Source organism: Clupea harengus, chromosome 3, assembly GCF_900700415.2.
Source record: "Clupea harengus chromosome 3, Ch_v2.0.2, whole genome shotgun sequence".
Taxonomy (NCBI): Eukaryota; Metazoa; Chordata; class Actinopteri; order Clupeiformes; family Clupeidae; genus Clupea; species Clupea harengus.
Window position 1 is genome coordinate 22,953,686 of NC_045154.1, and position 24,585 is coordinate 22,978,270.

Consider the following 24,585-nt stretch of genomic DNA (forward strand, 5'->3'; position numbering starts at 1 on the left):
TCTTTCAATATGTATGGTGTAGGCCTATGCAGTGGCGTAGTGTGGGGTGTGCGGGGTGTGCGGACCGCACAGGGCGGCCAATTGAATGGGGGCGGCCAATACTATAATTGTATTACTTTCTTGTGATTTATTTTGTTGTAATTTTTTGATAATAGTTGTTTTCCCAAATGGCCGAATTTAGAATATGGTGCTGTTTTATAGTGGCGCGGTCTCCCTAGCTTCCACTTTGCAACGTATTAGTTCTTGTAAACAATCTCCCGCGACCTGCGCGTGTGAACGTCTTGGTGGAACGTCTCTGTGTTTAGTGCCAAATTGTATATGTGGACTGCATTCTGCAACATTTTTAAGCAGGGTATCCTACGTTTTTGAAGAACATTATACACAGATGTTTCTACTGGTTGTTTTCATATTTCATATCAGCATTCTTTACACACAAATAGGTAAGGTAATACATGCGCTGGCTGAACTCTTCGTGTTAATATGTGTCAATATGAACTCATGAATATGCACAGGCATCCTGAGGGTTTCGACCTTTTCCTATTATAATTTGATCAATTAAATCGAGGAGACTATAACATCAGCTAGATAACTAGCTATCATTTTATGTAAATGGAACTCTTCCATTTAAACCGTTTAAGGTTATTACAAGTTTCCTTAGCTAGGTAGTTAGCTAGCATAACTAGGTAACCATAGCAACCAGCTCAAAGTGGATACGTTTGTCCTCACCGCCTTCTTTACCATGCATTTAACAAATGAATAGCCCTCATTTGCTAACAGGTGGGTCGTTAGCAGCTGTTTTGTCAATCAGAAAAATGAAATGTGCAAGATTTCAGTTCTATTCTCCTTACAAAGTGCTAATTATTATTAATTTTCGAACTGTATATATCTACACAGAACAAGATTCAAGGTTTCTGGGGATGTTCTTTTTATGACGCTAGGACAAAGACTCGCGGAGCTTCAAAGTCATATATTGACAACAATAACAAAAATTTGCACCAGTAGGAAATCCTCCTTGAAGGGGGGCGGCGAATTTGGCTACCGCACAGGGCGGCCAAAACACCCGCTACGCCACTGGGCCTATGTATAACACTTTTACTGTCTATGGTGTAACGGCACAGTATGGGAAATGTTAGTTTCCAATTATCAGACATATATATTCTTTTGCCTATTTTTAACAGTTTTATTTGAGATTATCACCAAAAAGGAACACAAACATCTACACTTGGTGTCATGTCACCATGAGAAACCTTTCTTCATAGGCCTTGTCTTCATAGGCCAACTCTAAGTGATCACATCACCGATACGATCTAATAATTCTTCTAATAGATAAAACGTGGACATTTTAATGAGCTAAATATTAATCTTTTATTTCCAAAAAACAAACATACACATAACTGAACAACTTCCAACTGTAAATTGAATCACAAAACCATTTCCATTGCTCAAGAAACAGACATGAATTAGGCCTACTTCCTTACCAAATATTAAGATAAAAAATATGAATCCATGAACAGATGGATAAACAGTCATTTCTTGAACAGAAATGAAACTACAGAGAACGAAACAAAAAATGACCAATGGATGTTGTCATTCCCTGTCTTTTTGTACCTTCTGAGACCTTTCCCCTCAAGAATATATCACACAAAATTACCATTTTGTTGTACATCAGGCTTGCACAAAAAGCCCTCTGAAATTTAGCCTGGATACAATTGAACTAATGTTTCGATGCTGAGAGCTGTGATGCACAACTGTCTCACAGAGACTTGCCCTGCTTACGAATAGAAAGATGAATATTGTTGGTGTTTCTTAAAAAATACAAAGCATTTTACACATTTGTCTGTGTAGAGGCCATCCAAAAGGTGTCAAATACCCTGTGCTGAATCGGCTGATCATGTATTTGAGCCGTGTTTGTATTTCTAAAGTTAGCGGAGTACAGAAGCATAGTAATTTTGTCTTTTATACAAGAATAAACCAGATTTAATCAACTCACTAGTTTGAGGGTCATGAAAGAAACATTACTTATGTTGTAATGTAAACTCATTACTTATGTCAAATATTGCTCCTCTCTCCCAGTTTTCACGGATTTCTGAGTTTTTTTGCTATTATTTTGCTATTTAAATCATAACGCAGAGCTTTGAATTGGTCGTTTTTCTCAGGATGTTTAATTTGACTCAATTAAGCAATTCCTTCACTTTATGAAGTTGTCTACTAAAATAAACTTGTTGTTTAGAGAAAGGGCACTAACACTTTTTCCAGCTATATTTGAACAGACCACACCATTACTGGTCACCACTACTGTACTGGTACTACTGTATAAATCTATAAAATAAATATCAAATACATCTTATAGGCAGTAAGTAGTGCAGATATCGTTTTCCCTAAAATACATCCCTTTCTAAAATACTGACCTAATTTTCACTTTACACCATATTTGTACATCATGTTACACCAAAAATGAAAAAATATCTATATTCTTGTAAACAAACTTGTAATATGATGAACAATGAACAGTCAAAAGAAAATCAAACCCCATTTTAAGAACTATACAAAGGGCATGATTTTTCTGCACTCAACAATTTATCATTTTCATGGAATGTGTTCAATTCTGTAAATCACTCTGACTTTTGTTAGCACACTGTTTTGTTTTTCTATTACATGTGTTTTTTTCAAGCATATTTGGTAAACCTTTGTTCACTATATGCTGCATGTACTGTATAAAAATCTGATATTGAATACACTTTTTCACACTTTCCCTCAAAGTCTGACTCAGTCCACTGAAATCCAAACTGAGAGGACAATAGACTTTTCTAAACATTAATAATCCTGGGGTATTTGTGAGATCAATGGAAAGCATTGTGAAGGAAAACTGTGAAAAAACAATTATCACGACTGTTGATACAAACACAGAAAGAGGGTTCAGTGTAAACTATGTGCTTGGTGCAGAAATCAAACATAGCCTCTAGAATGTTCCCATGATGTCCTCTTCTGGAATGCAGGGGGGTTTGGGGAGAGGCTTTCTGTGTGGGTCTCTTCCTGGCTCAGAGTGAAGTCTCGAGGCTGTGCAAGGGGCTGCCAGGTGTCTGGGGGATGAGGTGCGGTAACCGCTCTGTGGCGTTATTGTTCTGATTGGGCGAGGTGGGGAGCTTAGGCAGGGGAGGCACAGTGTTGCGCTTGGTTGGGGCGGTGTCCTCCTCGAGGTTGATGTCGTCGATCAGCGGGATCTGAGGCTCTGAGTCCCCGATGCGGAAGTCGGGGTGGTTCATGAAGTTGTGGATGGAGTTCCGGGATTCAGGGGTCTCCAGACCCTCATAAGGAGACATATTTTCCGAACGGAATGCATTGACCACACGGATCTAAGAGGGGAAGAGAGACACAAAATGACCTTTGAAAACTGATGTCATTCTACGTGCAAAGTTCATTTTTGAACATCATCATCGAGTATCATTATCTTTATGATTATAGGTAAGTGTAAGGTTTGATCAATCTCAACTGAGTGGAGTTATTACACTGTACCTGTGTCTGGATCCTGTTCAGGCCTCTGCACCACAACACTTGACCATGTCGCATTTCCATCTCAGCATGGTCAATCTCATCCAGGTCGTCAAACTCTTCCATCTCCTCCTCAGGAATATCGTCCTTCTGTGTACCATGGCCAGCCGTCTTGAGAAACTTCAACCGACTCGTGGGAATTGTGGTAACGACCTGAGAGTGAGGAGCCACAGATTATAAACATAGAAAGGACATTTACATAATGAATATATTATTGTGGACTCTTAACAATTGTTATGTACTATTGTACCATCTACGAGTACTTATGCTACTTCTGGCTTTGAGCATGTGCTGAAGCATGTTGGGTACTTCAAGGACCACCCGTGTTATGTACTACTGTACTGTCTAGGAGTACTTATGCTACTTCTGGCTTTGAGCATGTGCTGAAGCATGTTGGGTACTTCAAGGACCACCCGTGGAAACACATAACGAAGAGAATGGCCAGACAGTTTACTCACCTGACCCCAGAGGAGGCAACCAAAGCCTAGGAAGACACACCATAGCCACTGGTCCATGCTCAGACTCACACAGCTGAAAGGTTTCCCCCCAAACTGCACAATCACAATCTGTGAAACAAACAAAGGAGGGGAAAATTAGAGTGGCGTCTGTCGAGAAGCACAGCACCTCCACATGTTCAGAGGATCCTCTGAGGATTTGTGGTAGAGAAATGTACATAAGTGTAACTCCACCCTAAGATGTGGGTGGAGATTTTAATGGCATCTAGTGGTGAGGTTACTGAATTGCAACCAGCAGAATACCCTTCCCTTTATAGGGGTGTGGTGGTGCAGTGGTAAGATATGAAGGGCTCATTCTAAGCTAACGACAACGCGATTCATAGTAATTATACACTAATGAAAACATAATTATGAATTTTATATTCCATTTCTACTAAAAGATGCCACTAAACAAATGACCCACTATACCTTTAAATGACTCTGTATTTATTTGTGAACAACATTCCATCATTTAGGTGGAAACATTTGCAATAATTGCCTCATAGAAGGTGAGACTATGTACCACATCTTTTTTTATGTAAACGTGAAATATAAGACAACTGTTTGTATACCTGGATGATAAAGGTGCCAAAGACAATTGAACAAAAGATGTAGTTGTTGAAAATTCCTTCAAAGACATTGCGTTCACCATGGATCTTGCGGGCATTTATCTCATTAAAGAGCTGCATCATGACGAAGGTGTTGAAGACGATGGTGTAGTGTTCTGAGGGGGGAGCGTGCAGAGGAGCGTTCCGGCCGCTGTCAATGTTAAAGATCTTCTCACCTGCGAGTAAACAACAGACAACAACATGAGTGAACTGAAATGTTACAGAGTGAAATAAAGTGAAATAAAATCTGCATCCCACAAAACAACCTACACCTGTGGGCATTGTATTGTATTCCTTTTTTACCATCATTTTGTTGATGACCTTGTGACAACAGCAGGGGGTGCAAAGTACTCTCTGAATGTGCAGATGTGGATGTAGTGTTGGTTTCACTTGGTTTGGTGTAGTAGTAGTTTGTTGGAATATTGTGACTTCTACCTGTCTATGATATGTTCAAGTCATACAAAACTCCACTCAATTTATAAAATGTGGTTGCAAAACTTAATTGCATTCTTTGATTCACAAGGGTTTGACAAAGATTTAGTTGTTTTCTATTCCACTCCACTCTAGTCCATCCACTCTCTGCTGATAACACTGAGCTTGTATTGGTTTATACAATGCTTAGCCCAAAATTATGTAATGTATTTCAGGGAAATGTAACCTTTCTCAGAGTTTATTGATAAGATAAGGAAGAAGACTCTTTATGTTACTAGATTCCAATGAGAGCTGGTGGAAACAAGGCTGGCCCTTAAACCCTTAATCTGTACTGCTATTTTGAACTCCACCTTCATAAGGCAGCAGATCACTTTAAAATGTTCAGAACGCATCCACATTCAGACCAAATCTCAGCATGGTTGTCTCCAGATGTATACTGTACTGCACAAGTGGTTGGCCACGCTGTTTCACTCGACTCTCCTGCTGCAGTGAGGTGTAAGCTCTGCAGCGCTCACCAGCAAACAGCAGGGTGAAGATGATGGTGAGCTGGTAAACAGCATGGCCCAGGATGTTCTTCATCATGGTGCGGGAGATGAGGGGCTTGTTCCGGCCGTAGGGCTTCCGCAGGAGCAGGGATTCCGTGGGTGGTTCCGTGGCCAAAGCCAGAGAAGCGAAGGTGTCCATGATGAGGTTGACCCACAGCATCTGCACTGCTTTCAGTGGAGAATCCTAGTGGTGGAGAGAGATTGCAGTGTTTACAGCCTTAGTCCTAGTACTTTCATTTCTTTAAATCAGACTGGGGAAAAAAGAATAGGATGGCATGGTAGATGTAGCTGTAATCAGAAAGAAAAGACAGGAAAAAGTTGTACAGGTAGCGGTGAAAAGGGCTATACTATGGATGTCATTAAAAAGGCTTCTTCCATAAGCCGGTTGGCTATGCCACACTTTGGTGTGCCAACTGGTGTGGGGTGACAAATGGGATTTTAAATACACAAACAAGTTTTAGCTGAGGTTTTAGCTATGTGCCATGTAAAAGGCAACATTTATGTGCCAGAGTAAATACATCACAGACTTTGTATCCAAGGTGACTAATAGTAGTATAAGAGTATAATATAGTACACCAGCAATGCTTTCAATGCTTCAGTGCTTTTCAGATGCTTTCAGTAAGTGCTTGCACAGGAGCAGACCCATTACGTGTTTTTTTTATTATTAGCACTTTGTTTTATTAGCAGAGGACCACTGAGATGCAACTCACTTGTGTGATGCAGGCTCCTGTGAAGGCTACTATTACGGCCACCACGTTGACTGTCAGCTGGAACTGCAGGAATTTGGAGATGCTGTCATAGACGTTCCTCCCCCACATCACAGCCTTGACAATACTGGAGAAGTTGTCATCTGTCAAGATGATGTCCGAGGCCTCTTTGGCCACATCTGTCCCAGCAATACCCTGAGGAGACAAGTGATTTCAAGATCAAACAGTTCCTTCAGGAGACAGGTTACATCAATATACATCAACCCTGACAAGAAGACAGATTTGTGATAAGACTTGTCATTGTAAATCATTAAAGAAACAATCAAATGTTGCATTGACAGGGACTTCTAATTTAGCTCTAGACTAAGTTAGCTGTTAGATTTACTCAAATGGTTTGTGCCATACAGTATTTCTGTCTTTTTGTTTCAATGTTTTGAATGATGCATACCATTGCAAATCCAACATCAGCTTTCTTCAGTGCAGGCCCATCATTGGTTCCATCTCCTGTTACAGCCACAACTTGCCTTTGCTCTAAAACTGTGCTATCAATTATACCTGCACAGAAAAATAATAACAGAGGTCTTTTCAACAACTGTAAAATGTGTTTGAGGATAACTGCAAGCCACATCAAACACAGTGAGACTTACCCTTAACCAGAGTATGTTTATCTGTTGGTGAGGATCTAGCCAATACCCGTAGTTTCGGCCATACTTTATCAAGGCGCTCCTGCTCAATCTACAAAGGAATCAAATAGCACGTTTTAACTCATGTGAAATAAGAAAGAGAGACATGGAATCGCATCCCAGAAAGGCAATACTGACCTCCCCCAGTTCATTCCGTATCCGCCTGTTAAACTCTTTGCCCTCAATGCACAGGAAGTCGTCGCCTGGATTAAGGATGCCACACTTGGTGGCAATGGCTCGTGCTGTGTTGATGTTGTCCCCTGTCACCATGCGCACGGTGATACCTGCACGCTGACACCTCTTAATGGCATCAGGGACCTGATCAAGTCAAAACAACATACACCCACACAGACCTCTTCAATAAGAGTTCAGCAGTCAGGATCACACAGGTGGCTAACAGGGGGTTAGCTGTGCTGGTGGAAGACACAACTTAAGGGACATTAAAAACAGGTTGGGTTAAACACAACCACTGGTTTAAACCAAAACACCCCTGTATTGTAAAAGGGAGTTTTCTTTCAACAAAAAGTAAACCATTAAATGGTCTAACCTAATGACATATTTTTTATTATATCATACAACAGACTTCATTATAGTCTTTGCCCTATGTAAAGCGTCTTTGGGTACCTGGGAAAGCGCTATATAAGTTTAAAGTATTATTATTATTATTATTATTATTATTATTATCAGTCCAATTTCATCAAAGCAAAGTGGTCCACATGTCGAACACGGAACTGTAAAACACAACCTCGTGAGAACGAGCCATCTCACCTCTGGTCTCACGGGGTCCTCAATGCCCACCACACAGATGCAGGTGAGGGCTGTGAGGATGTCTGTCTCATTGTCCCAGTCGGGTTCTCCCTCAGAGGCAGCGAAGTCCCTGTAAGCCAGACAGATGGTCCGCAGGCCTTCCGAAGCCATGGGCTCAATTACTGACTTCACCATGTCATCTCTGTCCCTGGGCTTGAACGTCTTGGGCTCACCTGCGTCTGTCAGGACTCTGCAGCACCTGAACAAAATAATTGAGATGTCAGGGTTGTTCTTTTTTTATCTGTCAGGCCAGCCTTTATATAAAGCACAACTATTTCAGTCAGCACTATACAAGCTCTCACAGAGAATAGTGTAAATAATTATTTATTAATAATTACTTTTTCAGAAGGATTTCCGACGCTCCCTTGCTGTACATGCGGTACCCGCCATCATATCTCTTAATAACGGTGCTCATGGACTTCCGGACGGAGTTGAAGGTGTAGACTTTGTACAGCTTTTCCTCGGGATACTCGTTACGGATGGGTTGGTAGTCTCGTCGCAAGTCCATGACGAGCCCCAGCAAGGCACATTCTGTCTTGTTCCCCACTTGACGCGGTAATCCGCCATCTTTCTCTGGAGACTGGTGACAAACAAGCAGCGCTTCCATTTAGCACAGTTCCCTTCCCAAGGGGGATACAGACTTAACATTCCATTTACTGCTCCACTGCTTTTGCCAGAGCAGCTTTAAAGGCTTTGTTTTTCACGTAGGACAGGTAAACCGGGTTGAGGAGTAATGTTTAGTTACATGTCATTGAGTTCTGAATTGAGTTACAAAATAAATGTAATTGTAATCTGTTACAGTGACTGAGAAAAATATGTACACACAATAGTCTGTTCTCTGCTCATCCATTACTGTCTGGTTTCGTTCGGCCACTAAACTAGACAGGAACAGATTACAACGGACAGTCAGGTCTGCAGAAAGGATTATTGGTGCCGACCTGCCCACCATCCAGGACCTGTACACATCCAGAGCCAGGAAACGGGCAGGGAAAATCATTGCAGACCCCTCACACCCTGGACATAATCTGTTCCAGCTCCTGCCCTCTGGCAGGCGCTACAGAACTATGTACACAAAAACCACCAGACACAGGAACAGTTTTTTCCCCCTTGCCGTCACTCTAGTGAACAGTTGACAGATTATTATATTTGTATTATTATATTATATATTATATTTATTTATTATCCTAAACTGTTGCATGCATATTTTTCAGTTTAAGTACATTGAGAGCAATTAAACCCAGGAAAAATTCCTTGTATGTGGAAATGTACTTGGCCAATAAAGATGATTCTGATTCTGATTCTGATTCTGATATGTAAAAAAAACATGTAACAGTTACTAATCAAAATGTTGATGATTACAGAGGAGTTACATCCGAATATATTCTGTTCTGTATGAAGCTTTAAAGCTTAAACGTAGAACATATAATCAGTTATGTTGCTTTGCATCATTTCACCGTCTAGACAGGCTCAATTCATTTGGCAGTATGTGCTCAGATTTTGAGCGTAGTTTTTGATTGGTTTTCTTGTTTGAATTTGTACCGCCTCTCCTCTGCCAATCGGAGAGTAATCAAAAGTAATTAAATTTAATAAATTACTTTACTTTGATGAAGTAATTCAAATAGCTACATTACTTATCATATTCTTAACAGGGTAACTAGTAATCTGTAACCTGTACCATTTCATAAGCAATCTTCCCTTCCTTGTGTAAACAAACATCCATGTCCAGCCAGTACATCCATGAAACCTAATTGCTATTTCAGTTTAACACAAAAACTCGAAAGACAGAAAACAAATATCCTACCATAATTTTGGTGGTATATGCACAGTTTATGCCGATGCCAGTGATGAGTAGGTCCATGATTGAGCCAGGAATAAGATCTGGCTCAGGCACCTTTTTGTAATGCCTGCCTGCAATATCAATCTGCACCACAGTCATCCGATTCATGGTCAATGTTCCGGTCTTGTCCGAGCATATAGCCGTAGCATTGCCCATAGTTTCACAGGCATCCAAATGTCTCACAAGATTGTTATCCTTCATCATTTTCTGGAAGTACAAAGATATAAAAATGTCACTCTCAGAGTGGGGGACAGAGAATTTGATCATCTATACCTAAAATCTGCATTTAAATCTGTTGATCTATTTGCCTTTGTTTTACAGAATATAGAAGTCCCCAATATTCTATAATATTTATAATAGCAAACACTTGCAATACATAACACTAATGGATTCTCACAACATGTCTGGGAACTTTTTATAATCATCCACATAAGGAATTCAAACAGTAACATATAAATGAAGCACTGTGTGTAAATTAAATCTTACTTTGACAGAATAGGCCAGTGAGATGGTGACAGCGAGCGGAAGTCCCTCAGGCACGGCAACCACGAGCACGGTGACGCCGATGATGAAGAACTTGACACAGAACTGAATGTAGACGGGAGTGCACTCTTTGATCCAAGGCAGGCCCTGGATCCAGAACGTGTCCACCATGAACAGCGTGATGAGGATTATGACGGTGACGCCTGACATCAAAAGGCCTAGGCGCACAAACACACACAAACACACACACATGCATGAAATGTAAATCACAATTCATAAGACGGGATCCTTTAAATATTGACAAGCAAAACTGATCAAGACGTACCTGCTTTGCCGATTTGGACAGCTAATTTGGTTAGTTTCCCTTGTAGCACAGATTTTTCCTTCTTTGATAGGTTGGTTTTCTTTTTCTCCTCTCCTTCTGTTCCATCTTCATTGTTGAGAGGCTGCATCTCAACACCATCCTTACCTATGGATGAGTGAAAGTATAATACTATGGCCTCTAATTTTACTCTCATATCCTCACATCATTACTCCTGTGTTTTTGCCACATCCTTGCTAAGTGTTCACTGACATGTAATATACACTTTAACATGTTTGTCTTTTCTGGGTTTCATTTCATTAGATATATTTAATTTGAAATTATTATCTTTCAACTACATTGTACTTGACTACTAGCGAAGTGTGGAGTTAGGTCTACTGAAAATGATACAAGTGGTGGTCTGTAATCCTGGTTGGAGGATTAGTTCTCATGACAGACACATTGCAAGGCAAAAACCAGGACCAGCATAAATGAATAAACCACAGTCATAAGTCACACCTGGGCTGTTGTTACGGGCTCCTGGCACTGTAAGTATTGTGTTTGTGTGTGTGTTTACGTGCATATGCATATTTGTGTGTGTGTGTGTGTGTTTGTGTGCGTGTGTGCGTGCGTATGAATATTTGTGTGTATGCGTGTGTGTGTGTGTGTGTGTGTGTGCGCATGTGTGTGTGTGTTTGCGTGCAGGTGGGCGGGTGTTTTGCGCGTGTGTACGTGCAATTCTGCCAGCTGAGGGCAGGAAAGCAGGTGACGTGGTTGGAAAATAAAAGGAAAGAAAGAAGAGCAGCCGTGCTCAAGGGCTTTAAGCTCCTTGGGGCTAATCGCCGTGAACAGAGGCAAGAGCACCTGCCACTCGGCCCTCCGCATCACACACGGCCATATGGCTACTAGGACACTGGGGAACCCGACCAACTCAACACACTGCACCATATGGTGCTAAAGACACACAGATCACAGCGCGGAACCAACAACTGGTAGTTTACTATCAATGCCTTGGCTCTTGGCAATGGATGTGCCTGATACTATCAATGGGTCACACTATATAAGGTTTAAACATTCGTAATAGAACCTTATGATAAGTGCTATACAATTTTATTACTTTACCCTTCGGAAATATACACATATTGTAAAGGGGCAATGTGTGTTGTCTGAAATAAAAAAAATATTTCCAGACCATAATTATTGAACTGTAAAAGAATGGTGGAAATATCTTATTTCCCAATCTTTCGTTTCAGTTTTGTTCAGCAAAAAGAACATCTATAGAATTGATTTCCCGCTCACACCTAAATTCAACTCTCACATCGTCACCTCTCCTTAAACACTGCACTCCTCAGCTAAAGAAAAAAAAACAATTCCACCCACACTGCATCCACACATGAGGCAGCCTTAAGAGACTGACTGGTATTGGTTCTAGATGTGCGTCACACAGCTGGGATCATAGTTCAAGTCCCAGCTGTGTGTGTCTGAACCCTCTCTGGCCGCGAGCCCCAAGAGGCCCGATTAGCCACGCTCCCGGTTGTTCCAGAGGTCATCATTAAAGATAACATAGGATGAGCTTTAGCACACTCACCTTTCTTCTTTTCCCCTCCGTCATTCTTTTTGTCTGTAAAAAAAAAAAAAAAAAGAAGTGTTGTACAGCCTTCACTTTGGCAAATGCTCATCGAAACAAAAACAAGCACATAATCAGCTAACTAATGTATCTAACTATTCATGTTCTTGCCAGTTATTTTTATGTCACTCCACCTCGTTTTGCACATCACCAGTGTTGAAGTGCACTTACACTTACACACAGCTTTTCCATGTACAAGGTACAGTACCTATACATTTCTACACATACTGTATATTATTTTGTATGCACTTTTCATTTATATATTTTACATACTGTGTATCTTTTCTAATGTAGAAGTTTCTAGTGTATCTAATCATTGTATAATGTCAGATGCTAATCGTGAGTTTGATATCATGTATCAGTTCTGTAATGTTCATAACATCATGAATATTAAGTCTTACTGAAATAAAGCTGTGTGAAGCATCTCCTCTTTAGGAGAGAACAAAGAAAATGTTGTCTGTAAGAGATGGGCATCTCTCCCCCAATGTTAATATTAAATCTGACACATAAACCATAATTCTCATGGTCATCTTTGATGTTTATCCGTTCCAAGAATTATAGCTAAATCTACACCAGCATGATTCTCTGTTCACATGACTATGGCTATCATTGATGCAGGGTTGTAAACAATTGTATGTGTATGAGTATCAAGAGGAAATAGATACTTAAAGAGTGGCTAACTAAGTCTTACTTTTCTTATCCCTCTTCTCTTTCATCTTCCTCTCCTTTTCTTTCTTTTTCTCCTCTTTCTCTTTCTTTTTCCTCTCCTTCTCCTCACTGTCATCATCGTCATCGTCATCTTCTGCCCCAAGCAAAGTGAAAATGATGCCTGTTTGGGAGTTGACACCCACAGCTGTCACAAGCATTTTTCCTGAGCCCTCCATGACATGGGTGCCTGAAAGAGACAAATTAACCCAGGTTAGACACAGTAGCATACCAAATTGTTCCAAACATAGAAGGACTGAGACAATTATTTCATTTTATATTCCGTGTTCTACATCGATCTGTTTCTAGGAACATTCTGCTCAGTTTCCGTTAACCCTTCCAAAAAAATACTTCCACTAGTCGTTCATAACAAAAATGTTATTTTGCTAAAAGTGATGAATGTATTTTACAATATAGCTAGAGTAAAACTGGAGCAGTGCAGAAAGCATGTTTGGCAGTAACTGGGCCGAGCAGACGAGCTGCTGGGAGTCTGCCACAGACCAGATGAGACAAATGAGACACTTAATCCTTGTGCTCTCTGCACCATACCTAAACACACATTACATATCCTGGAATTGCCTCTGTCATTAGTTTAAAACAAAAAGCATTGTGTAGCTATCAGTCTAACTACAATATAACATTGTCACTGAGGTATGCATTTGTAAATAGAAATTCTTATGCCCTTTAGTCGACCTTGACTGAGGCCAGCACCCTCCACTGAAATGTTTAAAAGAAGCCCTTGCTCTTTTTCTAGCAAAATTACAGGAGAGCATCACCTGACAGCATCATGGGGTCTTTATCTAGTGTCTTCTTCACATGGTCTGATTCTCCGGTAAGGGAGCTTTCATCAATTTTCAGATCATTGCCCTGGATTAACACGCCATCCGCAGGAAGGAGGTCACCTGGAAGCACGCACCCAGACAAGGGAAACAGACGGGTGTTTAAATTTCCACACATTAGCGCTCTAAACAGGTCATGCTTTATACATTTAAATGCAAATAAATAACAACACATAGTACTACTGACAACTGAAACGGTGTATAGTCAATGGAGGATGCCAAGAGTTGTTTTTCCAACTGACAGAGCCTTTCTGACGTATAGAATACTAAAGGCTACACACTCATGTCTGGATTTAAGATGCCCAAATTATTGTTTTCTTTTAAAGCAATTATACATCCATTCTTTCAGGATGCAAACAAATGTAGTTTAACCCATGCTAGTCCACAGTATTAGTGTGTAGTTGAACCAATGCTAGTTTAACCTGTGCTAGTTTAACCCATGCTAGTCCACATTATTACCATATTTGACTTGTGCTACATCGCCAACCACAATGTCAGACACAAGGATCTGGATGACCTGGCCTCCACGGACCACAGTGAACCTCTGCTCCTGTTCAATGCGGTTCTGGAGGCCACGGAACTGCTTCTCTTTGCTCCAGTCGTTGAAGGCAGTCACCAGCACCACCACACAGACGGACAGGAGGATGGCAGCACCCTCGATCCAGCCTGCGTCTGCTTCACCCTCGTCCTCAACCCCTCCAGCCGCCCTCCCACAATCTGCAGCACATCAAAGCATTGCACTCAACAGCTGCCAAGGGTACAGGTTATGTGAAAGCTACAATGTTTAAAAACAGAAGTAGGACCCAAATTAAAACAACTTCAACAACAAATGAGGTTTTAAAATGACAAAGAATAAATACAGGTGGCCTCAGAATAATCAGTAGCTTCAAAAGGTTATGCAATGAGCCACCCATGAGCAATTACTTGAGCATTACTGGCATTGCTTGGGTTGTTTGCTTTGGATATGCAGCTGAATGCATGTGTCCATACAAAAAACAACACTTTAAAATAGACAAACACTGAAGTTGATGGTAACACAACTGAATTGGAGGATGTAAAAGTGCTTACTTTCTCTTTCTGCGCCAGGAGGTCGATAGAAAGAAAGGCATAGTGAAATTATGGCTGCCACTTCTAAAATAATTAGAGTCACATCTTGCAATGCTTCCCATACTAACTGCAGAAAGGTTTTTGGCTTTTTTGGAGGTATGACGTTCTTCCCAAATTCCTCTATTCTTGTATTGATATCCTCTGAGTTTCCAGTTAACCCTAAGGGAAAAGAAACAATTCACAATGAATGACCAAGGACCCTTTAAGCAACAGAATGTAGAATACATTATTCCAATTAAGTCGATGCCACGCTTCTTTTTTCTTTAACTTCGGTATGGGTTTGATATCTTGTGGGGCTTTCGCATTGGCACCGAGCCCAGCTGTACAGAGCAAATTTGCATTTCCATTACAAGTTGACCACAAGTTGTCCCCTCCTTCATTGTTGTTGTCTGCAAAAAGGAGTACTGTACAGTCTTCACTTTGGCCCAGAGAACAAAAACAGAGCAATCACAGGCACAGCAGGCACATAATCAGCTAACTAATGTACTTAACTATTCATGTACTCGTCAGTTAGTTAGTTTTATGTCACGCCACCTTGTTTTGCACATCACCAGTGTTCCACGCTCATTTTGGACCCTCTCCTGAGCAGGGCCAAACCGCATCGGGTCCGCCTCCAAACACACAGAATGACATCAAAGATACTATCTCTTTTGTGATTGGATGTCATCATTCAGTGCATGACATAGTGTGTGTGTATTTTTGTAGATCAACACACCGATCCAGTTAAAAAGTTGAATCTGGAAAGTTTGAATAGTAACTATAACAACGATAGTAAATGGTTAACTGCCTTCTCGACATTTCTACCACAGTGTTAGCAAGGATTCGGGTTTAAAAATAATAGAATACATTTTAACCAAGCAACCTCCGTTACCTTTGACTAAAGAAAGAAGTACTAGCCTGGAAACAGGTTGGTTTCATTTTAGACTAAATCAAATGTGAGCTATTGTTATACATACCTAAATACATGTATGGAAGCTAGGGTATGAATGAAGGAAACTAATATTATACTTCGCTTCATGGAGTTATTTGCCTCCACTTTGCCGAATATCTTTGTATGTCAGCCTTTATCTCTTACTTAAGATAGATAGATAGATAGATGGATACTTTACTTATCCCGAGGGAAATTTAGGACTTTTTTTTTTAAGACACACCCTCAAGAGAGTAGACCCTGATGTATGGAAAAGCACATCCAAACTATGCTTGGTTGACTAAATTGCTGTGCCAAGCAACACCACTCGTATGGAAAAAAAGGCATAGGTCTCAACACAGGCAGAGAGAGATGTCAAATGTAGTCGTTAGTTAACATGAGTTTGAGTATCCCTGAGGAGATCCCCGCAGTAGAAGAAATGCACTGCCCATGGTTACAATCCATGGTAAAACAGAAACCCTTCATTTGTAATGTCATATTTTAAGTGAACATTAATTTAATGTATAAATGAAGTTGTGATAGATGATCAAAGGTGTATCTACCACATACTGACATGTTAAGGAGAAATTAAAAAAAAAGAGTTGGGTTCCCTAAATACAAAGGTAAGATGTGTTGCAAATGGATCTTGCATGGTTTAAGGTCAAAGTAATGGTTATCAATTTATCAATGTTCTTCACCCAAATGTACGAATGGTTACCGAGGAACATCCCTTTGAAAAGCTGAAATTTGAAAGCCCTGCCCAGCCGACAAATTAAGAGAGAGACTAGAGATTAAAGATCACAGAATGCTGCAAAGCCTCATGCTCTACAGTCTTTGCTTTGAAATCTTGTCAAGAAGAATAAATGTAGGACCTCTGACCTTTGATCTCTGACCTCCACCATAAAGATCGTCGTGGTCCACTGAACTGATGTGTGTGGAATATTGAATGCATGATCTATGACCACATGTTCAATAAATGATTATTAATTATACAGCATATTGCAATTATAAATGACTACTGTTTTTAGCTTCTTCAGCTTCACCCTTTCAGGTAAGCACAGGTTTCACACACAGGGCTCTCGCAAGAAAAAGGTACCAGAATTAGGTAGGTAGGTAGGTAGTAGAAAGGTACTCAGGCAATCATCCTTCTCTCCATTTCCCACCAGGTTTGGTCAAAACCTTATTCTTATGAATCACTAGTCCGATTTCACATATTCTCTGAGGATATTGTTTACCATTTGTATTGCAACTATACATTGCTCTGTAGAGTATGTTAGTCTGGCCTCTAGTACACACTGCTAACAACTATAATAATTATATAACAGAATTTAATGAATATTAAAAACAGACCTTAAACAAGCACTTCTGAAACCACTTATACAGTAGATGTTGTAAGGTGCTGGTGGTGGTGGTTTCCATGTCAACCAGTTGTATTGGGCTTTTTACATGTCCTCAGCTACCTACTAGCTAATTCATACAAGGACATCAGTGTTCATCAGAATATAGTTATATTTTCCTTTAAGTCATTAAAGGTTTTTCTTTATCCTTAAAGGTCTTTTTATGGGCACATTATACAAAGACATTTTTGATGTATCCAGTCCATACACACCAACGTCAGGGCCCTTATGCCACATATCATTATTCAAATAGTAAAGATCACAAGCGATGCATACACCTAACACAAATTATTAAAACAATAAATCCTGTTTGTAAATGTCTGGAAGCTTTAAGTATAGATGTCTATCAATACATCCATATATATGGATCCTCCAAGAAATACATAAATAGATACCATAAAACACAGGAAACTGGCATAAAGTGGCCAAAAACAATAGCATCAAACAATAATAACCAAAATCAGCAACATTAGTTAGGACTACCCTTCGGCTAAGAGAGAGTGCATAGGCCTATATGATGTCTTGTGTGTAACAGAAGTTATCCTCTACGGATGTAGAAAGAGAGGAAGCAAGTGAGTGGGCTATGACAGGAGTACAGAATTTCAGTAGTTTTATTAGGCTATGCATCTGGAGCCTTAAAGGATTAGCCTTTGCCTCTGCCCTGACAGACATATTCTCTCTCTCTCTCTCTCTCTCTCTCTCTCTCTCTCTCTCTCTCTCTCTCTCTCTCTCTCTCTCTCTCTCTCTCGTTACCTCATATTCTAGCCTACAACTCAGAACTACATTGACACTTATTTGCTCAATTTACCCCCATTGTTATGATAAGTCTCATCTATGACAAAAATAGATTTTTTTTTCTTTTCTAAATAGCCCCAGAAACCGCAACCCATGGCATTGTTTTTTTCACCTTTTTCCCTGGTTTCCAAAGTGGCACAAAACCACAACCCTGGCATCACTGGGTCTGACCTACATGCAGAACAAACAGCTCTGCTACAGACCACACAGAACAGCTCTAATTTGCATATTAGAATCCTTCAAACCTTCAATCTAATCTTCAATCTATCCTTAAATAATCTTTTATTGATGTATTTATCTACTGGTGTATTAACTGGATGATTTATTGATGGACAAATTGACATATATGATTAAAGATGTGTTACAAAAAATCCTCCATACTGAGGAGGAAGCAATCTGCACTGTCAACAGAACGTTCTGTGATTCTGCCACATGTGCAGAGTCCTTCCCGAGTGTTGCTCTAAGTTCTTCAAATAGAGACAACTCATTTTCAATTTGACAATTCGAATAAGTTTCTCTCAAACATTTAGCTGTTTTTTTTTTCCGTCATCTTGTGATTTTAACTCACTGAGTAGATAACAGGCAACATAAATGTGCTTCCAGAGGTTGCACAGTAGCTGCAGTGACGCTACCGATCTCTGAAAGACTGTGAAGGAAGCCCCTGTGGATATCATTGATGTGTGGCTGTGGTGAGGCATCCTGGAGTCCCTGTGGATATCATTGGTGTGTGTCTGAGGTGAGGCATCCTTGACCTGTGGTGCTACACTAGCACGCTTATTCCCACTAAATCCTCTCTAAGCAACACAGCTCCTCGCCTCACACTAAGCTTTTACCCCAGCTCTGGATGAGATAACATACGCAATCCACAGACCTCCACTCCTCCTGTTTAAACTCTCCAGCAAAACCTTGAGTTAGGCCGGGCCATTTCACTCGAACGTCTCTGTCCCGAAACCTTCACTCCGTCAGATTAAGGAACATCAAAAACATTCCAGCAACGGTGCATGAGCAAAGGGAGATTAGTTCCAAACGGAGCAATGAAGTGCCTGCTCTGTGGTTTAAGGTGAGTGGGATTACACGAGGTAAATCGATCTGCTCCCACCTGTCACTACCGCATTACTGGTGGCACAGTGGGAGTAAACGTGTCAAAATGACGAGGGAGAGGAAACATCGTGGCAGAATTAAAATGGCTGGTGAAGGAAATCAACTCTTGTGAATAAAAAAATGTCAAAAATTGTTTTAAAGGTTGATGTTTTGAAAAGAATATGTAAATTCATTTTGTTGAAATTTAAGTAAATACATTTCTACATTTTTAATCCACAAGTGTGCTGGATTTGCTTCATCTTTCGATATCTACCCTATCCACACACCTAGTGAGAGAAGCTGCCACAGAACTGCATCTCTTACAAGAGAGTTCAAATGACTGGAAATGCTCACATGTAACTGATTCAAGAATTTGCAAACATAAACAGTTCTACAATAATAATGTGGCTCAGATGTGTCAGTCAGGAGGAGCAAAAGTAGAAACAAAAATTCATGTTTATCATAGCCACACAAACACAGACAAATATCTGACTGACAAACTAACTTGACCTTCCTGGAAATGTCAAAATTAGAGATACTGTAAGGGAATACATACTTGGCCCAAATAGAACATGAAGAGGTCTGGCCACCTGGCACTGAACCATAACTACATTTATAGACTTTTTGAGTAAGCCTGTTTCTACATTAAGCTGGGCTTTGTCTAATACATCTGTGGAAAAACATTTGGTCAAATAACAAAACATACCATTTTAGTCTTTAGACAGATTTAACACATGTACTTGATGACAGTAAAACAACTAATGGAATCTTAATAATCTTAATAGAATCATCTGATAGATTCTTCACATCTCAACAAAACCTTAACATCATGCAGATAGAGGATGGAACTCTTTAGACATTGCGCTGAATCTCGCAGATTTGTAAGATTTCTCATTGAAAACTGGTTATATCTGAACCAGAACATGTGTCTGAACCTGTTGTTTGACTCTATCAAAGAACAGGTTCAACTCTGTCAACTCTATCTATTTATTACTGCACATTCTAAATATAATATGAACATAATATGAAGGTGCCATTCCTTGATCTTGTGTGTGTGATAACCACACAAAAAAGAAGACAAAAAAAAGGGTCGATGGAAATGCCTTGGAGACACTGACATTTGAAATTAGGGGAAACAGCTGGCTATCTCAAGAGGATGCTTTTGAAAAGGTGAAAGACACTGTGACAGCAGCAAAGTGCAGCGCAGTAACTCGCTTTACACCGTCAGTGTACACAGCATACTATTTATGAGACGATATTTCTAAAACCCCTATTGTGCTTTAGACTGTAGCCATATTAAACACAAAACAGTCAAAATATGAAACTAAGATTTGTGCCACTGACATTTTGCAATGTATGATTGTGGTGAGCAATTAGGTGTCACATGAAACCTTGACCTGAAGTCAATACTCTATGGTACCATATGGAGACAATCGCTATTCTGGTTGAATGTGCCCTGCACTTATAAAATATGCACATATAAAATATAATAATGTTTTTATGAAAGACGATATAAAACATGCAATAAACCATACCACATGCCCTTCTTGGGTTGGCAGTAATATGTCAATTTCCTATTTGTAAGTATGCATCAGTAAAATGAATTAATGAAATGAAAAATGAAATAAAACTTGTAATGACTGTGATTCCTTGTTGATCAGGTATTAATTTGATAGCCTGCTGTTAGCCATAAATCTGCAACAGAAATGGACTTTCTTCATAAAGTTGTCTTGTGATCAGCAACCAGACCTAAGAAACTAAAAAGGTGTAGACTAAACCTTTTATGCTTTTCTTTGGCATTTAAGTACAACTCTAAAGACCATTACCTATTCCCTACTGCTTTCACAATCAGCAGCATTGTCTACCCAGTCCACACTTACTCCATCCATCACCATCCACTCCATCTGGCTTCCATTGTCCAGTGACATTACACACTATGCACCTGATTCAAACTGCAACTGTATGGGTTGCTGATTCAGAAACATGGCAGAGCCAAGAGGGACTCAGCGTCTCAGAAACCTGAATGTAATGTATTGCGAAATGCCGTATTGCGTTATGCCAATGTAATTTACTAGATCAACCAAACAAATAATATACACCACATGGAGAAATATGCATCACTAATACATCTGATAGGATAAAAGGGTGATAGCCTTATAATTATAATTTCAGCAGTCACTGCATAATGAGCGAAGGTATGACAAGTTAAACATATTTACCATCAACAGGGGAGGTTTTCAATCTGGTGCAGAGTCCGGGAACATCTCCATACGTCTCCTGGATCCTTTGTAACCCCTCTGGCCCTCTGAGTTCCATGAGAGAGCGCAGCTCTGTGAGCGAGCAGCTAAAGTCAGTGTCATGATTGGCCTCTGCCGCCTTGGCGTGCTTTGACCCCCGATGTGAGTTTTTGGCCATGGTCTCACTGTGGCACACCACACAGCGGTGGAAAAGAGGCCTCCCCTAAGGCCAACAAAATCCTCAGTGGCAGTGTCCCTGATTTCCCATAAACCTCTGCAGCTCCTCAGGGGCATATACAGAGAGACGCCAGGAACTTGAGCAAATAGGCATCCATTTCTTTTAGATCTTCAAGTCTTTACTTGGCCATCTTGAGACAGGAGCTTAATTGAAGACCTAGAAGGTTCACCCTAAAAAGGACAATATCTGTAAAAATAAAAAGCAGTAGAACAAAGGGTGAGTGATTGTTTGCTTATTTTAATGCATATCTGATCTGCAGTATCACACCAGTCAAGGACCTAATGATGGAGCTAAGCTCAGCATCCCATAAATGAAGACTTTTACTTGCAGGCAGCCAGTCTGTCACTCACACTCAACCCTGAACATGCAAAGTGACAGGTTGTATACTGGGTCTACCAAGGGGAATATCTAGAAAGATCACCTAAGACAAGAAAAGCTAAAATTAGTTTTGTTACATAAAACTGCCACGATAGAGGGCACAAAAGCATGCTTGACTCTGAGTTCCAGTTTTGGCAAGTGAAAAGTATATCTGAAAGGAAAACAATATGATTCCAATTTTAACAAACCTCCAGGGTATTAACAGCTTGTGAAGAATCCGTCTCAGATTCACGGGGTGATACAGAATACCATTACTTAATGCTGCCATGTCTAATAGTGTCATAAGGCACACTTAGTTAATTGCCTGAAGACAGTCGTGTGCAAATTAAGATCAAAGGTCAAGAGCATCACAGTGGGCCCCTCGCACGCTCAGAGAGTGACTGACAGCCAAGATAAGTGGGTCTACACAATCTGATGTTAAACCTGCTCAGAGGAGAGGGAATGGGTGTGACTAAATCCAACAGAATTGCTTCACACACTCTGTGAGATTTTAAAAAGAACTATAACGCAAGCAGCAACCACAAACAATCAGGATTTAAACAATCAGATTTAACCAATGTGCCGTTTATAAGACAACATAACCATCTGGCCCCATTATAGCATAAATGTTATGGTACTTTCTTGTTTCAAAAGGAGACTAAAAATCAACCTGCATATCAGCAACGTAGTACTTACACAAATATCCTCATTGCCTATCTCACCGCAACAGGAGGCAAACACTGGTAGCTACGCACGTTTAATCCACAGGGACAGCAGCAGTAACCCTCCGGTTACTCCAGAAAAGCCTGGCATCCCCCTTAGGAATCACAAAATAATCCAAAGACCCTGTCGTCCCCCTCGGGCACTGGAACAGAGGGAGCCCCGAGATGTTCTGTTTATAGGGTTGTGAACAAAGTTCTTCCCTGTAGAAAAAGATTTGACCTTCAGCGCACGGCCTGCGCACAGTGCGGTGCAGGCTTCATTAGAGGAAAACGCTCGCTAACTGATTATCTCAGGAAAGCCTCTTGCTTAATCTAATTAGGCAATCTGTGGCAGCAGAGGGATACAGACCTTCTTCAGCTACAGGGGTTGAGGAGCAGTGGAACAGGAGAGGAGACACACAGCACGCATTCATAAACACACACTCCCTCTCTCTCCCCTTCACAAAAAGACGCACATACACATTCTCACACAAACACAGGCCTCCCGGGGGTATGTTACATGGCTGCCAACAAGCACAACAATTGCCTCAGTCCAGTGAGAGAGTTCCATATGATACATAGCTTAGGGGCTGAATCATTAGTACATGGCTCTGAGGGCTCCATGTTTTCTGTAACAGGTCTAAAAACAAAGAGAGCTGAATATGTAGAGTGAGATCATTTTAACCTAGACATAGTCTGGGGACTTTGTTGTGACCAGGCAAAAATAAAATGCACAATGTAAAACAAAGCATGTGTTGTCGTGCAGATGCAAATTCAAGGTATTAAACTCTGACACAATAAACACAATTAAAACCAAAACGTCCAGTTGGACAAAATGAACACGGAAGGTAGCAGAAATGTGCCACGTAGAAGTACTTGGAAAACAAGATGGTGCATGACCACTAAATTAAAACTAGCTTACATTCATAGTCAGTGCTGATGCCAATTAACATAATTATTATCAGGTGCTACAATAAGTCAAATAGCAGTTAATAAGCGCTTAGAAAGCTCAAGATTCCCCTATACCCAAAACCATTTAAATAAATGCCATTATTACATTTTGGCCTAGATTCCTTATAAATTATGTTTCTTAAAAATGAAAATGGTAAAATAACACAAGAGATCCACAAACAGAATTGTCCACTCATCTTGGCACCTGAAATCTCATTTCACTTTGTGATCTAAGCTCTCATGAGAATGAAATATGATTCCTCCAGGATCTGATAGCTGAGCACCAAAAAAGTCTCAGAGCTACAGGCTAGGTATTAGGCCTCAGAGGACAACACTCCCAACAAGTGACATATTTAGATTGGGTGTAGGTGACAATTTGATGGGACGCAGGTCTGGACAGATTGTGAGGGACAATGTTGGCATACTGCAATCAACGCATGAAAAAAAAAAAAAGCTTTAATGGTAACGATTGCTTGGCTACCATTTTATATCTGTAAAAACATTTGGACAAATAGGCTAGGACTGTGACAGCAGGTATTTTTTTCTGGCACAATCCAAAAGTATTGGCACAAGCTCACTAACCTAATTGGCAGTGTCGACATCACACTGCAGGACAATATGCTTTTTAGAAATGATAATTAAATGATGGCATTTAGGCATGTCAAGCAAACAAGATGACAAGATGTCTCCACGAATGACAAATACTTATTTCAGAGGACCAGCATGTTTTTTAAGTTTCTAGCCAGGCAACTAGCAGTGGTTTCAAAACCATGTGTTGAGGGCATGTAGACCGGCATGTCCAACCAGCTGCCATGTCTTTTAGGGTAGCCGCTGGCACTGGGTACATTGTGGAATATTTTGTTGTGCTTCAGCCTTAGATCTCTTCTGGGTAATGAAACAGCAGCAAACTGTTACATGTATGTACATATCGTTATGTTATGGCATAAAGCTATGATTTTCCGTCATGTTAGAATTAGAATGATGGACTTTCACGACACTATTTTGCTCATTATGTTATCCAATTTAGAATCTTGTGGAGGAAAAAATGTAGTGTTCCATAAGTATTCATCTGATCCACTAAACCACACTCATAAGTCTACTTAAGTCGCACAAATGATTTTTGACATTACACATTCTAACACTGCCCACGATTCGACCCCTGGGCATTCTCTCAATGAGTCACATTGCTTCTAAAAAT

General features: G+C 40.3%; 1 protein-coding gene across 1 annotated transcript; it reads right to left on the bottom strand.

Moving 5' to 3' along the window:
• Nucleotides 1-1,346: 1,346 nt before the first annotated feature.
• atp2b1b (ATPase plasma membrane Ca2+ transporting 1b) lies at nt 1,347-23,059 on the bottom strand. The gene is made up of 20 exons (XM_012842508.3): nt 22,432-23,059; nt 21,123-21,564; nt 14,686-14,883; nt 14,077-14,334; nt 13,555-13,680; nt 12,765-12,968; nt 10,471-10,614; nt 10,149-10,363; nt 9,627-9,869; nt 8,164-8,405; nt 7,787-8,024; nt 7,157-7,336; nt 6,983-7,070; nt 6,784-6,890; nt 6,339-6,530; nt 5,599-5,812; nt 4,616-4,827; nt 4,008-4,115; nt 3,514-3,702; nt 1,347-3,353 (listed from the first exon to the last, which is right to left on the bottom strand). The coding sequence occupies exons 2-20, from the start codon at nt 21,316-21,318 to the stop codon at nt 3,039-3,041; spliced, it is 3,669 nt and encodes a 1,222-aa protein (XP_012697962.1). The 5' UTR covers nt 21,319-21,564; nt 22,432-23,059; the 3' UTR covers nt 1,347-3,038.
• Nucleotides 23,060-24,585: the final 1,526 nt, after the last annotated feature.